This window comes from Gossypium arboreum, chromosome 4, assembly GCF_025698485.1.
Source record: "Gossypium arboreum isolate Shixiya-1 chromosome 4, ASM2569848v2, whole genome shotgun sequence".
Classification (NCBI taxonomy): domain Eukaryota; kingdom Viridiplantae; phylum Streptophyta; class Magnoliopsida; order Malvales; family Malvaceae; genus Gossypium; species Gossypium arboreum.
In genome coordinates this window covers 117,707,369-117,723,171 of record NC_069073.1, presented here as the reverse complement: position 1 = coordinate 117,723,171, position 15,803 = coordinate 117,707,369, and the positions used below count along the sequence as shown (strand labels likewise).

At 32.4% G+C, this 15,803-nt stretch overlaps 2 protein-coding genes and 1 long non-coding RNA gene across 3 annotated transcripts; 1 reads left to right on the top strand and 2 right to left on the bottom strand.

The window, feature by feature from the left end:
• Positions 1 to 221: 221 nt before the first annotated feature.
• On the bottom strand, positions 222 to 8,452 carry LOC108454497 (probable ubiquitin-like-specific protease 2A). The gene is made up of 19 exons (XM_017752976.2): positions 8,195 to 8,452; positions 7,775 to 7,825; positions 7,600 to 7,674; positions 6,863 to 6,928; positions 6,622 to 6,791; positions 6,357 to 6,447; positions 6,202 to 6,251; positions 5,547 to 5,744; positions 5,373 to 5,448; positions 4,580 to 4,688; positions 4,181 to 4,246; positions 3,437 to 3,568; positions 2,742 to 2,942; positions 2,589 to 2,644; positions 2,407 to 2,500; positions 2,080 to 2,170; positions 1,837 to 1,956; positions 1,322 to 1,708; positions 222 to 1,056 (listed from the first exon to the last, which is right to left on the bottom strand). The coding sequence occupies exons 1-19, from the start codon at positions 8,412 to 8,414 to the stop codon at positions 565 to 567; spliced, it is 2,745 nt and encodes a 914-aa protein (XP_017608465.2). The 5' UTR covers positions 8,415 to 8,452; the 3' UTR covers positions 222 to 564.
• Positions 8,453 to 9,686: 1,234 nt separating this feature from the next.
• Positions 9,687 to 10,530, top strand: LOC128291495 (uncharacterized). The gene is made up of 2 exons (XR_008281299.1): positions 9,687 to 9,971; positions 10,081 to 10,530. It is a non-coding gene; the product is annotated as an uncharacterized LOC128291495 (long non-coding RNA).
• Positions 9,760 to 13,437, bottom strand: LOC108456063 (guanosine nucleotide diphosphate dissociation inhibitor At5g09550-like). Its single transcript, XM_017754656.2, has 13 exons — positions 13,155 to 13,437; positions 12,782 to 12,844; positions 12,607 to 12,690; positions 12,390 to 12,497; positions 12,122 to 12,294; positions 11,904 to 12,015; positions 11,751 to 11,831; positions 11,605 to 11,667; positions 11,290 to 11,391; positions 11,067 to 11,191; positions 10,702 to 10,912; positions 10,490 to 10,564; positions 9,760 to 9,961 (listed from the first exon to the last, which is right to left on the bottom strand). The coding sequence occupies exons 1-13, from the start codon at positions 13,239 to 13,241 to the stop codon at positions 9,911 to 9,913; spliced, it is 1,335 nt and encodes a 444-aa protein (XP_017610145.1). The 5' UTR covers positions 13,242 to 13,437; the 3' UTR covers positions 9,760 to 9,910.
• Positions 13,438 to 15,803: the final 2,366 nt, after the last annotated feature.

The window sequence follows — 15,803 nt, the reverse complement described above, 5'->3', positions numbered from 1 at the left end:
CTATAATTTGACCATTTTATTGGTTATTTTAATTTAATTTCAATTTATTCAAATAAATTGATTTCAATTTGATTCACTGTTTGTAAGTTAGAAAGCTATAATCATCTGAACCAAACTAAATTCTATTTTTATTTATTTTATAACTAATTTCTTTTACAAATATAAAAATAACAAAATTTATTTAAATTAGTAAAAAATTTAAAATACTTTATACAAATATATTTTAAAACTAATTAATCAAATGTAATTTGATTCGATTTGAGTAGATATTCAATTTGATTTCCAGAAAACTACTAAACTTTCTCTAAAGGAAAATGGAAATATACAAAATGGAAACCATGGATTACTGACATGACAGACAAAAGTATACAACGTTAACTAGTGCTAAGAAGTGGTATATACCTTTGGAACCCTTTGTGACCGGTTTGTTCATCGCCTTTCAGACACATGATCTCCATCATTCATCGGCATCGAAATCTCTTTTCAGATCGATTTTGCTTGTTGATGGGATCAGAAATGCAACAATTTTGAAAAGCTTCGAGCTTTCCTTCGGCAAGAAGCTATTTATGCCTTGGGAACCTCTGTGACTGGCTCTTCATCACCTTTGGTCATCGGGATCAAATTTTCTTTAAGATCAAATTTCGTAGTCGGGTCTACTTCTTGATGGGATAGAGCTGAAATGTCCCTATCAAAGTACAAAGAGGAACATGTACTCGCAATGTCATCGTGCTCCTGAGAATCTTCAATAATACAATCAGAGTAACCTTCATTTGAGGTTGCGGACGATATAGTTTTATTAGTTACCCCTCCATGGTTCGATACCTGGTCATCATCGTCTAGCCTTATCTCTGATGAATCTGGAGAATCACTCAACTTGTTAAAATCTGAATCCTCGACATCCAATGGCATATGTTGGTTCCATGATGTACTTAATACACTAACGTCTTTGCTAGGACACCGTATGAATAAGCGAGGTTCAGTTACCAATCCAGAAGCTTCACCATCAAGATCTATGGGAGAATCAGCAGCAATTTCTTCACTTGTCTCTTCTATTTCCTGTTTCATTGATGGATGTTGGATAAGTGCAACCATGCTAAATCTTATTGGCAACATTTCCTATCATCTAATAAAAGACATGGAGACATGGTTACATAACAATGAAAATAACCAGTGAATCAGCTTATATTCTCTATATGCTAATATTTCCATTGATGCAAATCAGAGAGTTACAGACAGAGGATTCACACCTTATCAATTTTCATTGGCAAATTGATCTTATATCTGACTTAAGCTTATTGGTAATAAAGAAACAAAATGTTACCTCTATAGGTGACATAGCATTTCTTTGACCATGTGTATAGTTTCCAAGCGATCCCCCGAGAATTCCCACCTCATAACAATCAAAAATCTCTAATTCCGAGTCTTTCCGGCCTTCTAGAACTGTTGTAGGGGATGCAGCAGAGAGTATCAAACCGTTAGAATTTAAGGAATGATCATGACATGTTTCTGCTGAACTGCCAATCTGGTCAATGGACTTTACTCCAGAATCTTGCTCACTATGGAGGGGTAAGACGGAGGAAGAGTATTTATAGATGCCTTCAACTAACGGGGAACTACAGGATTGTTCTTCCAGGATTTCATAGATTAACTTCTTGATATGACAACGTTTCAAAGAAGCCTCAGCAGGTGGAAACCAATTCACATTAAGCTGAAAATGTCGAAGATAATATTAGAAAAGGTGAATATAAAAAGGTTGAAGCAAGCAAGTTTCAAAGAGCTCCACATAATAGCATTATACAAGTTTCAAATCTTGAAGAAAGTAATGGCAGTACTCACAAAGTTGGAGGATCCTGTTGTCTTAGAAGGGGAGAAATTGATAGGTGCTTGAAGAAGAAAGCATTCCACATAATGCAGCAAAAAGAGGCCACAGTCAAATGAATTTTCCTGTTGTGGCAGCTGAACCATAAAATATAAATAGTAAATTAATTTTGCAAAATGTGAATGTGATACATTCTAATAAAAAAACAAGGTGACATAACATGCTAACCGACACCACAGCAGAAACAAGAGGAGCAATACCTCTAGTGGGACAAACTGTAAATTTAAAAATTTTGAAGGAACATCATCTGCTGCCTCTCTATGCCTCTGTTTCCACTCTTCAGATAAGTAACTGTCATTTCATGGCAATGAAATGAGGATATAATAATCAATAATAAGATCTTTAAAAGCAAGAATGACTATTTCAAACAGAGCAAGAAAATTTTAGATCCACAGCTCCATCTTAAAATAACAAGGCCAGATGATTTGTCCAACAATTTCTATGTTTCTTCATTTTGGTTTTTCTGTTCTAAGTTGCAAACAAAATAAAAGCATCGCAACTAAAGAAAATAATCATGAAGAAATTACCTCTGGAAAAGGTTTTTAAGGCCCCTATGACTTCCTCTAATTGAATCCATGTGCAAGATGCAAGGCACTTTAAGTAAATTTTCAGTTGCATCATCTGCAAGTCAACCGAAACTAAGGTAAAAGCGGAGACAATCATAATCCTAGTTGCTATGACATACTCAGACAGTCCATTATGAGCTTGCCTTTGAGTTTAGCCACTTCACCAGGATGACAGATGACAATCAAACTCCAATGAAGACTGTCATGGAGATGTGTTAATAACTCATTAGGAAGCTACATAAAGATTGTTCTCTCATGCCATGTTAAAAAAAAAAAAAAACAGATAAGTTTAATACCTGTAATTTACAGGAATGAAAATGTAATCCTTTTCAAAGATATCCACCTTCCTCGTCCATTTATGAACACGTTGAAATGCTGATTTGGCTTGACATTCATCAGATAAACCTTTATCCAGATCAGCAAGCTTCCGAAAGAAAAAGCTATTGAAAAAGTGGAACCTATGTTGCTCCTCGGGTTGAATTTTATTCTTCAAATATCTGCCAATGGATCAGAAACAAACATCAGTCATTTCAAGTCAGGGAATAGAACCAACACAGACTATAATACCTTGGCTTGGGATCACAAATTAAACATAGGGAAGGTTTCTCATTAACTCTCACAAGGCACTTAGACATTCATCATGATTATGATGTTAAATTAGAGACCTAGCTGCCAATCTTGAGATGATAATTTCAGCTGTCTATTGTATAAGCGCAGATCACCATTTGAATATTATAAAGTAGTAAATTTCTTGAAATGAAAAAAAAAAATGCTGCTAATCCAACAATGTAGAATAACTACTTATGCTGAAACAAGAAGACATGATGATAAAGACAAGATGTTTCCAATGCCATAACTATATTGCATGTATATTTGATAAATGAATCCTCAAGGTTGAACGAAGATTAGCACATCCAAGATCTAACATAGGCTAACCTTGAGAGCATGAAGAAGAAAACCAAGAACATAGAATATATCATTGCAAGCTTACTTAATATAGAAGTCAATGATAGTATCATTGATGAATGTTTCTGGGCAAAGAAGTTCAACATCTCTCTTGCTAATTGAAATAGCATCAGGATCACCTTTCGGATAGATAACTTCTTCAAAATGTTCATGAAAACTGCACAACAAATTAGTTAGATGCATCAATTTTCGAAAAAGATGAAAAAGTCTTAAGTGATAAATAGAAAAGACATATGTGAAAGATTTAAAGCTTTAAAACTAAATAATACACATGTACATACATATACAGAAGAAGGAAAATGAATGAGTGCCATAACAACCATATCCAGTATTGGTACTTGAAGGTAAGCTCCCACTTCATTTATGCTAAAAGTTAGGAAATAGTATTTTCAAATGGGAATATATCCTGAGGATTCTCGAAACCGCTTCAAAGAAAAGGGCAACGGCTGAAATATAACATAGTTATAAACGATCTAAAACAGAAGGGAAAAAAGAAGGTAAAATCATTAAAACTTTAAAGAGATATTATGATACTGACTGAAAGCTTATTTTTAGTTTTTTCTTTTTTTGGGGGTTAGGAAAAGGACAGAGGTTCAAATCCCTAAATCCATAAAACCCAAAAATATTATAGAGCTTGTACCTTGAGAAAGGAAAAGGATATAGAGAAGCATTAATCATCAAACGATCCATTAAAATGCATTCAGAAACCGATTAGCACCAGATGTTCTGTCTCAACTGGTAAAAAAACATAGAAGTTTCTTCAACTTACTCAGAAAAATATGGCTTTGAAGAAGACCTGCCATTCTGCCTCATCAAGGCATTCTCTTCATTTTTGCTGCAAATTTTAACATGAATGGTTAAATCAATGCAATTAAACCATGCACGCATGCAAACAAAAGAAATTTTCATTTACACATAAATAGGAAGTTACAATAGAAGAAAGGGACTAAAACACAGTGAGTACCAGAAGATGCTGATCAGAGCTAGAATACGACGACACTAACAAGAAAATAGTCAAACCAAATGGTATATGCAAGATCACCATTTCTCTGGACAGGGAAAACAAAATCAAATGCCTATATATTCTAATACAAAAAACCATCACTCTCTAGATCTACATTGAAAAAAGTGATAACTCGATAAGAAACAAAGTCAGTAGAAAACTTACTCAGAAAGAGTGTTCCATACATCCCTGTATCTCACACTCAATGATTTGATTGAGTCCTGCCTTTCAGACCAACAAGGATCATATACTGAAAACTTCAATGACTCAATGACTGCAGCAATCAAGAATCTAGTTCAAAATTTATTGCTGAGAAAAGATAACCAATAAATGAGATCACAACAGCATCTAAAACAATTACTATTGGAAGAAGATGGTTGAAGACAGTTTCTTTGAAATGGCACCTAAAAAGGAAATAGTGCAGATACAATGACGCAGAAGCTTTATTATTAATATTTTATTATTTTAGTTTTATTTTATAATGTTATTTTAAGTATTTGGTATATCATGGACGGCTTGAATTATTAGTTTTCTTTAGGGTTTAAATCTAGGGTAAGAATAAAACTTTATTTGCAAGAAAGTGAAGAAACTTTGCTTCCAAGGAAGTCTATTATAACTACGATGTAACAGATACACAGTCACCACATTATTATTTTCTTTGAATTAATATAAAGAAACTAGAGGTTTTTTATAACCCTAAGTTTTCTAGAATTCCACCTTCATTCCAACCAGTTTTACAGCCCTAATTCTATTGATTGCTGCTGTTTTCTCCCCTAAATGAAATCAAACAAGGTTATGATGCAAGGATACAATACAGCTATGACAGGTGATATTCCAAAATGTCAAATTTCTGGACGTATACTTTTAATTGGAGTTCAGATACTTTCTCTCAGAACCTGAAACATCATGTTATATCCAGAAAAAATTCAATGAGAATTATTTGTGAAAATTAGCAAACCTGAAATTTCATTTGCATTTTCAGCTCTCTTAGAATTCTTTGATTGTAGAACAAAATTCATAATGGCTGTTTCAACCTGTGTCCAGCGGCATATTAAGCTTAAAGATTATAAACTCGAAGTATCTCAGCAAAATTTTGAAGAAAAATATAGAATGAACACCTTTGGTAACTCACCCTTTGACACCATTCTGCATCAATACTGATGATATCACCCACAGCCCATACAAAACTAATTTTTGTCTTGGTCCCATTTACACTAAAGTCCTCAAACTTGAGGAAGGTTTTTGAAAAAGTTAACTGACCCTCTGTGCAATACATACCCCTATACATTATAAAATCAGGCGAAATGATAATTTCCACATCTTCCTTTTCCTGCAAGTTACAAGTAAATAATAAATAAAAAGGCCTACAATAAAATTCAACTTATTAGAAAAAAAAGATAAATACAATGTGGCATAACGCAAATTAAAAAAAGAAAAAAACTGATCCCGCCATTCTGGTAAACTATACGAAAGAAAAAATATTTATCAAGACAATATGGAAATAAGTCAACAGCATATTTTTATAAACAAATGTAAAAGATACAATGTTAATGGTTAACCCACACCAAACAAGCAGAATAAGAGTTATATCAATGAAGGTTTAACTCCACAAGTCCATATATGAATGAATTTCTAAGGGCAATCTGAAGCACCAAAACTTGTAGACTTTCAATGCAGGACATCACATATTAATCAACAAGTGGTTAGTATTTAAATAACAACCCTCTAAACAGCCATCAAAAGAAAAACTCCTTAGTCAATACTACAAGGGAGAAAACTATACTTACAATTTCATGTACATCAGAACCATTAGCCGAAACTTGCTCCCCAGGAGAATCTGAGAAAAGCAGAATGTTGCATAAGATCGCCAGCCATTACATGATGCTTGAGAAAGAAGGTACCATAACTTATGAAGCAAAATCTAAAAGAACAAGGAAAATACCTCCAAACTCTACATGAGAAGAGGCAAATGCTGATGAAGAATTCATTTCAATCAAGCCATTGTCATTTGAAATTATACCAATTTGCTCATTCTGCAGCCATTTTAATTGATAAGTGGGATGTTACCCAATGGTTTCCTGCAAGCATTTCTTTTTGAAGGATTCTTGCAAGCATTTCATTATGAGAAACTTTAAATATAGCATTGAGAACAAGCTAGAGTGGAATTTTATTTTGCTCAAGATAATAAAGGAAAGGTGCCAGAATACCTCATCATTAGAAGAAAAAGACTGCAAAGAGTTATCCAAGTCAGGAATCTCATCTCTCATGTTCACAGGACGGTGTGCAGGAAATGTGCATAGCGGACCTGTAACACTAGCATTAACGTCTTTGTCTTTATATCTACTGGCCTTCGGTGCAGTCTTGGTCACTTGCACTTCTACAAAGTTATATGATGGACATTAGAAACTTTAACATCAATAGTGAAGTCGTACACCTGATGCCAAATACCTTCAACATCAACATCAATCGGTCCATCAATCTTTCCCCTTTCCCAAGTCTTGTGACTTTGCAAAACTATAAATACCATGAAAGAAACATAGTTACATAAATATTATTGCACAAGGAATTCAATAATAACTAAAAACTCTGTTCTTTTCTCATGCACACTTTTTTCTAATTATTTCATACATGTGTGTTACTCAAATATTAGAACCAAGATTCCAAAAACAAAATATATATTAGAACCTAGCTTTTTTATTTATACCTCACCTATTCCTTAACAGCACCAATATGAGCTGGAAGTATTAAAGCAATCAAGAAAAGAACTAACTAAAAGCTAAATTAATTATACTAAATGTCACTGTAACACACATGCACATTCCCATGTCAGCCGTCACGAAACAGCCATGGAACAACAGCGTCAAGCCTAATTAGTAGCAATACCTCTCCTTTAAAGGTACATATTCAGTTCCAACCCCCAATTGCTTCTCCCACCCGGGAAAAGGTGGAATAACAGGGAAATAGTGCCCAACACAAAAAGCAAGAAAAACACCAAAAGCAATGAAAGTTGCCATTAATAAATTATAAATGCAAGAAAAGAAAGAAAAAAAAAATTACAACTCCACAGAAATCAATCAGAGGTCAAAACTTTTGGAGGCTCTGTAACTTCAAAATCTAGTTCAATAAAAAAATCCAAAAAAATGCAAATTCATAACTCATAAAGAAAAAAAATAGCAATATCACACATTGAGGTTCTGTAACTTCAGAATCTAGTTCGATCGGTTCATTGCTACTTTCCGTTTGCTTAGTCCTCTTGCAATCTGAGGAGACAAAAAAAAGATTGAACAGCTATAAATATTAAACAAGAAAGCAAGTATAAAAAAGACTAAACATAACACTATGCCTAAACCAAATCCATACCTTCAACTTCAAGATCAATTGGACTGTTGCTAACTTCATTTCTCCCAGCAACTACAAAAGAAAGATAAAATGTAATCATCAAGGTCATTTTAACAAATCAGTTAGCAAAGAACCAATGCAAATGGAATGAATAAGTAGTCGTATAAAACGAACTAAATGCATTAAGTTAAGCTGGTTTTGATTGTTTGTTAACCAGGAAATTCAAAAGGGAAAAAAATTCTATCAAATAAGAACAAAACAAACGGGCGGCAGTATTTTCATTTTGTTATAAAAGTTTCAAGACACGTTAGATATACATATATATATATATACATAAAAGAATCAATATGATGGCATTTTCCCGCACTTTCTCGGGCACCAAACAGAGTAACCACCGAGGGATTGAAGTGAATATAGGCAAAAAATGAGTGAGAAAATTACAGCGTTGAAGAAACTTATATTTGTCGAGAGGAGAAGGTGGCTTGCGGCATCTTTTAGGGTTCTTAAACCTTCCGAGTATCTCTGCAGATTCCCTCTCAACTCTCTCGTCGGCGGCGGCAAAATCAAACACGTCTAACCGCTTGCGCTGCTGACTCGCACTCCAACTCATTCTCACCCCGCTCTTCAACTCACCAAATAAAATCAATACAAAAATGATCATTACTAAATACTTTTTTTTTAAACTACATTCTCCCCCAATTTTAAGTAATTAAAATAAAAAAATTACAATTTAAGGATTCAGCTTATATGATTTATTCATTTTGGTCATTTACATTAAAAATATGACATGGCATTATTTGATAGATGATTTTTGGTCACTTCCACATTTCAAAATAAAGTCATGTCAGATTTTTATTGGAGTTTTTAATGAAAGTGATTAAAAAAAATGAATTATATAATGTGGGTGTCTAAATTGTAAATTTTTATTTTAGAGGCCTAAAATGGGATTTTTTTAACTTCATAAAACTAGATTTTAGGCTTAAAACATTATTTGGTACACGAGTTTGACACTTTTTATAATGTGGTACCTATGTTATTTTTTATCCAATTTAATATTTGTATTTAATAAAAGTTATATTTTGACGATATTAATTTTTTAGCCAAATAGAGATACCACATTAAAAAAAGTGTCAAATTATAGTACAGTAGACCAAAAAAATAAAGGTATCATGTTAGAAAAAAAGTGTCAAATTCGAGTATTAAATGATATATTAATCGTTTTTTTTTTTAAAATTATAATCTTTTCATTTTACAAAGGGGTAATATAGTTTTTGGCCTCTAAACTTTACAATTAAATCCACTTTGGCACCTACATTTTTTCTTAATCCACTTTGGTCCTTGAACTTGACAACTCAATCCATTTTGATTCCTCAACTTGGATTTCGTCAAGATTTGATTACTTAACTAGTGTTAATGAAATTTATTCTTTATTTTTCATATATTTTTAATTCATCAATTTTGGTCATTTTGTTTTCATCTTAATTTCAAAATTTTAACCAAACAAATTTATTACTATTGGTTTGATTATTTTTAATTTTTACTTTTAAAATTTTAAAATTACAGTCCAAATTATACCAGTTAAATTTATTTAGAAAAATTCTTCTTAATTGTGAAGTTGTAAATTTCTTCAATATGATCATTATTACTCCCTTATTTTTCAATTTTAAAAATTTTGGTATTGAGGTAAATACATGTTTTTTTGGTAAAATATTAAAATAACAAATTGACATAATATTACACATGTTATTGCATAAGTTTATGAAAATAATACAACTTAATAAATTTGAAAACTACTATTTAGCGAGGACTAAAAAAATTCCAAAAGTAAAAAAAAAAAATCTAAAAGAAGTATATAACTCATAACTTAACCTAATACAAAAACTAATAGCACAATTTAAGAGGCTTGGTAAAATAAACAACACATTTTGTTCATAAAAACAAAAAGTAGATTTGGCTATGAGGAATTGTTGATCTAAGTTGAAAAGCAAGAATTTGGGATTTGAGCATTTATAGAAGCTACAAAGAAGAAAAAGAATTATTATATAGAAAAAATAAATTTAATTTTTGAGTTCTGCATAATCTAAAAAAATATGAAACATAAAAGAGACAATGGAAATGCTTTTGCATGAGACAACACAAAAAGAATTCCAAGATTTTTCATTCTTCGGTGGCACTTGCAGCGCTCAGGTCCACTGATAAATCAAGAGCCTGCACAGTGGTAAGATTTCATAAACTCAAAATCAACCATTGCAATATTACCTAATGTTATTCAGTCTCTGACTGAGTTTAAATGCGGATATTCTTAAAATCTTTATATATATTTGTAGATACAAGGTTGGGATTATGATGGTTTAGTGACGGTTTTACTCAAAGAGCGGAGAGACGGATATGGATAATCAGAGTTCAGGAGCAGGAAGGAAGACGGTAGAGGGTGAGAGTGTGGAGAGAGAAGGATTCTTAAAAAGGGTATTGAGAAGGGAGTTGGCCCCATTGTACGTGCTCGTGATGTCATGGACTCGCGAGGTAGAGGGCTCGCCAAGATCTTGGCTTTGTAAGTGTCTGTAGCTTGTGAGGAGACTTTTAATCAGGGGTATCGTCCGTGAGGTCAATATGGGGCGCAAGGTGAGCTCATGAGGTGTAGGTATAACAATATTATTTTCATACTTGTTAGGGTTTAGGGTTTAAATCTAGATAATATATATTAGTATCAAAATGCAATAAGATGAAAACCCTTACTTTTCCAGTAATCTTAGTATACATCTGGATCACATCATTCACAGTGGTTTCGAAGTGTGTCGTTGGGTCATAACTCTGCAATGATTCATTTAACAAAGATGCAAAAATGGTAGGCATTAATCCATGTCTGAGAAAATATATACTTCCAAGTGTTCAAGGATGTTTCAAATAATAAAAGAACATGCAGATTAATGAAAGAGAAGTCTCCTTACAGCAGATATGAAGCAGTTATCGGCTGTATGGTCATTAGTCGGCTCATATCTGTCATAATTGTCGTAGAATATCTCATCTACAGGTCCAAGTAGCTTAATTCCGGGCTCCAACTCTACCTTGGGGTCGTCAGTCTCGGCTTCTGTTGAAACAAAAGCAATGAATTTTCCCTTGGGAGCCACATTATGTGCATATGAGCAACAAAAAAGGTACCTGCAATAACAAAAATTAACCCCTGAAGGTACTGAAAACCAATTACAAAACTTGTTCATTCGATGGAACTCTTCTTCGCCATGCAATCTTTTGATAAATTTTCGAACATTTATGTTTAAGCAATTTACAATGGCTGAGGAAGTTAGCAGCATACATGTCTGATTTACGACCAAGTTGCTTCTGAGGCACAATAACCTGAGCTGAGTGAGAATCATTGGTATCTGGAATAGGGTGGCTCATTATGCAAACAGCACGCGCAACTTTTCCGACCTTCTTAACCTGTTGCATCAAATGAACATGAAGAAAAAGTTGTTATACTTGTGTTTTGAGGATGCGTGAAACAAAAAAATATGAGGCATCGTTTCATTGGAGGTCACCTTATCAGGCAAATAAGATGGATCGCAAACGACTTTCTTGCACTTAGCAGTTTCACCTTCAGAAGTTACGCCAATAACTTTCCCATCATCACCGTATTCTATCTGCAACCCGAAATTTCACAAGAGAAACTCGGATCATAAAATGTCCAAAAAGCAAAGTAACAAAATGACATTCTCTAACAAGTTAGCATCTGTCCCCTAAATGACTCAATGGTGAGCTTAAAGATGATATTCACTAACTAGTTAGCGACTATGCGTACTTTAGAGAAAACAAAGCAAATTACATTCAGGTTTTTTGCATTCCGGGAGATTTACCTTACATTCAGGCTTGTTGAGCATGTAAGTACCGCCGTAAACTGCACTTAAACGCGCAAATGCCTGCCGATAGCAACATAATAACAGGTCAAACAAACAAATAAGTTTCCATTAAACTAGGAAGAAAACTCAATATAATGAAAAACCTGAGGCAATTCTCCAAGTCCATATAGTGGATAGATATAAGGGGATCCTCCTTGAAACCGTGCCAAAGACTCTGCATAGAGCTATACAAAAAAAGGAATGCATAAATACTCAGTTTAAAATAATGGATACAATATACAAAACGAACCTTTTACCTTCATTCTCTTAACAAAATCCAAAGCTGGTTGATCTAAGTAATTATCACTGCTGTAAAGTGCCAAGGCATGACCAATGAAGTCAATTGTATCATCTTCTAGCCCATACTTTCTACATCGCAAAAATTATCATGTATCAAGACCAGTAAACTGTGACAGACAGTCACTGTAAGTGCTAGAGCAAGCTTTTTAGAGGGCAATTGGGATGAGATACATACGAGATAAGTTCTTTCGCTGTTACTTTAGTCAAGTCAAGTCCTTCATGAGATTTTGGATCGTTTTCGTCATAGTCTTGGACATAAATGAAGAACTTTCTGGCACGGCGCTTCTCAAATAGCCCCATCAATGGTGATTTCAGTGCTTCAACATCGGTCGCCGGAACTTTGTAAATCTACAAGTAATGGTAATCAGGTTGTTGAAGACGATAATAGAACAAAGTTTGCACTAAACAAATGATACCAAAAGAAAAAAATTACAATCCCTTACTTTTGATTTGTTGTACACGAAACTACCATCCACAGCCTTGAAGTTAAGATACTTGGTAACATCAGTGTGAATGAGAATACGAACCAGACTGCCATTGGCCATCATGAACTGTAAAAACCACATTAAACATGAATAACCGGCACAAGGATACTCAGATGGATCCAACAGGCAAATTAAGTACTGAAAATTACAACATAAAATAGCTAAATTCGCATGCCTTTGGAACCATGTCAACATTATAGTCTCTGCTTGCACCTAGCTGCTCTGGAGGCTTGTCTTCACCTTTGAAATGTTTCCAAAGCTATACATACGACAGTAAAACAAAGATTAGAAATTGTATGATGAAAAATGTCAGAAACGGGCCGAATAAACATGATCAAAAGAAGAATTACCTGCGTAAGATTAAGAGAAGTCGATTCGCCACCATAATAGTCATTTCTGTCCATGTGCAATACCTATTTTGGAAAATGCAGATACACCCATATATATTTAGAGGATCATACACATACCAACACATATTTCAAGAAAAAACGAAAAGTTCGGGTATCGTTAACATCCATCCTACTCCCTACAACACATTAACCAACACTAATCCCCACGTTCTGTTCGTAAAAATGCCCAAGTAGAAAATGATCCACAACTTCAAAAAGAAAAAATTACCCATGATTCTTAAACGAAAACCCAGATTGCAAGAGGCTTTGGAACATTAAAACATGAAAAACCAAACGAAGAAAGATCAAAGAATGGTGATATAAAATAACATACTTTGAGTCCATCAACGGAGAGAAGACCACTGAGAATGCATTCCTTAAGACCTGTCCCTAGGACTATAACATCATACTCTTCATCCATGGCTGAATGAATGTGCTCAATACAGGGGTTTCTAAGGTTTCAGTAATTCCTTTTTTTTCCCCTCGCAATGAATGTGCATTGAAATTAAAAGAAGAGAGAATTGGATTATTTTTCTTTTTTCTTGTTAGTGTTTTGGAACAGGTCTTCAGCGGGAAGTAACGAGATTAACGCCTTTCGGAAAGTACTAAATTCACGCTATTTTGTGCGCGTGGTATGCGTGGAGCCTTAATATGCTCCCCATATTAATTGAGGTTAAATTCTGCTATTAGTCCCGGTCCTTTGTAAAAATTGTGTATTTAGTCCCTGTATTTTAATTTTGATCAATTTTAATCCTGTACTTTTTGAATTGGTCAGTTTTAGTCCTTCTACTTTTTGAATTTTGAAATTTTAATCCTGACTAAGATAGTATCAATTAAATTTGATTGGTGAAATCCAATTACTTGTAATGTACTATGTGTACAATTGTAGATTTGATCTATATTTCTTCAACTGAATCATTTTAAGTCCCTATACTTTAAAGTTTAGTCCAATTGATTCAAATAATCAAATCGCACATAATCAAACTCCAGTTTACATCAATTCGATTCATCAATTTTTGAAATGTTTTTAGATTTATTATTATATAGTATTTTAAAGTTTTTCATTTCTTTAAATATAAATTTTATATTATAAAAATTTAAATTTATTTATAAATTAAATAAAATAGAAGTATATTCATATAAATAACAAGTGAATCTAATTAAATAAAATTGATCAAAACACTATAGTAATTTTATACATTTTCGTATTTTTTGTATGTTTATTATGTGGTTTTTTATTTTTACTTTCCCACACGGCCTCAGCCTTTCACACTTTCAGGGGACATGGTTGTCTGACCTCCTATTTTACATTTTTATCTCACTTTTATGTAAAATTTTAAATTAGTCCCTATTTAGTTCTGATTTGTTTTTAGAGTTTTTGTAAGTTCAATTTAAGTCATTCTTGCATGAAAAACATGTTCTAACTAAATGATTGATGACTATTAGTTGTTTTAAAGAAGTTTTGAATTGAAATAACATGTTCTTGTTCTGTGTCTGTTGCAGCATTCCGTAATCTTAATTTGGTGACGAAGAGGGGTAAGGATTATTATATGGTTATTTTTTTATATTTTTGCTTAGCCTATATAAATATACTAAAATATATTTATACATTTTCATATTTTTTATGACTATTATGTTATTTCTAAAATAATTTATTCTTGTAAATCATACTTTTAAGTAAACTAAAATATTTAACTTTATGTATAAAAACTTTCAATACTTAAATATTTATTAATAAAGATAATGTTATGAATTATTATGATTTGTATTGAAATATTAGTAAGTTTACGTTTTAGTTATCCAACTTCAAAAAGTTACAACATGGTCATTGAACTATTCGAAAATTTTCATTCAAGAGATTGGGTTGTTAAAATCTTTGTTGTATGTCCTTTGTTCACACTGCTTGCACCAATTGAAAGCTCTCATTCCACTTCTTTTTTATAGTTCGATTTTTTTTCATGAAACAGCTTTGAATGTTATGAATCTACAAGCCAAAATCCAAACAACTTTCTTCTCTGATCTTTGCCACTAAACGTCAAATTGACTTGGATCTAAGGTATGTTTTGTTAGTGTGTAGGGATAAAAATAAACTTATGAAAAATTAACGAATGCTTTAAGGCGTGTAACAATGCAACTTTCTTTTAAGGTTCTATTTGCCCCCCACCTATATTATGAAGTGCAAAAGAGTTACTAGCAAATGAATCTCGATGATACAATAAAGTCCAATGATTGTCTATGTTTTGCACTGAGCGGAGCATATTAAGGATATTAATTTCTAATTCTTTATAGAACAATCTAAGAATATAAAAGATGATGGGAGAATAGAAAGAAACTTTTTATGTGTTTTTCAAGTGTGTCATGCAAATGAAATTCTACTCCTATTTATAAGAAGTCTCATATCTCTTCATAGTGACATAACTATCCAATTTGATAGTTATATCTTTTAACAATAAATATAATTATTCAATAGATATCTACTTAAATAATTATGACTATTTGTTAATAACTAATTGACATAATTTTTCGTTATTTTTAACTTTTCATTTGCAACTATTAGAACATTATATATTTTGAAAATGTTCCAATCTGTTCTTCTACTCGTTGATGGATATTAATCCACCGTATTAATCATCAAATCATTATTTGAAACTCACTAGTCAAACTTTTAAAAAAAACTTAACATATTAAAATAAAATCTTTTTAATCATTTAGTGACCTAAATAAAAACTTTCAAATAATTCAATGATTAATTTGTAACTTTTAAAGTTGAATGATCAAGCCGTAAATTTACTAATAATTTAGTAATGTAGTTTATCTTATAAAAAATATGTAAGTGCATAAATCTATTTTAAGTTTGAAAATGTAAATATACCTTTCATTGTATATATTCATGTTTAATTAATTTTTTTAAGAGTATAGCTTAAAATGATAGAGTAGTTTCTTTTTATTAATACAACATTGAAGGAGGAAAAAAAAGATAATA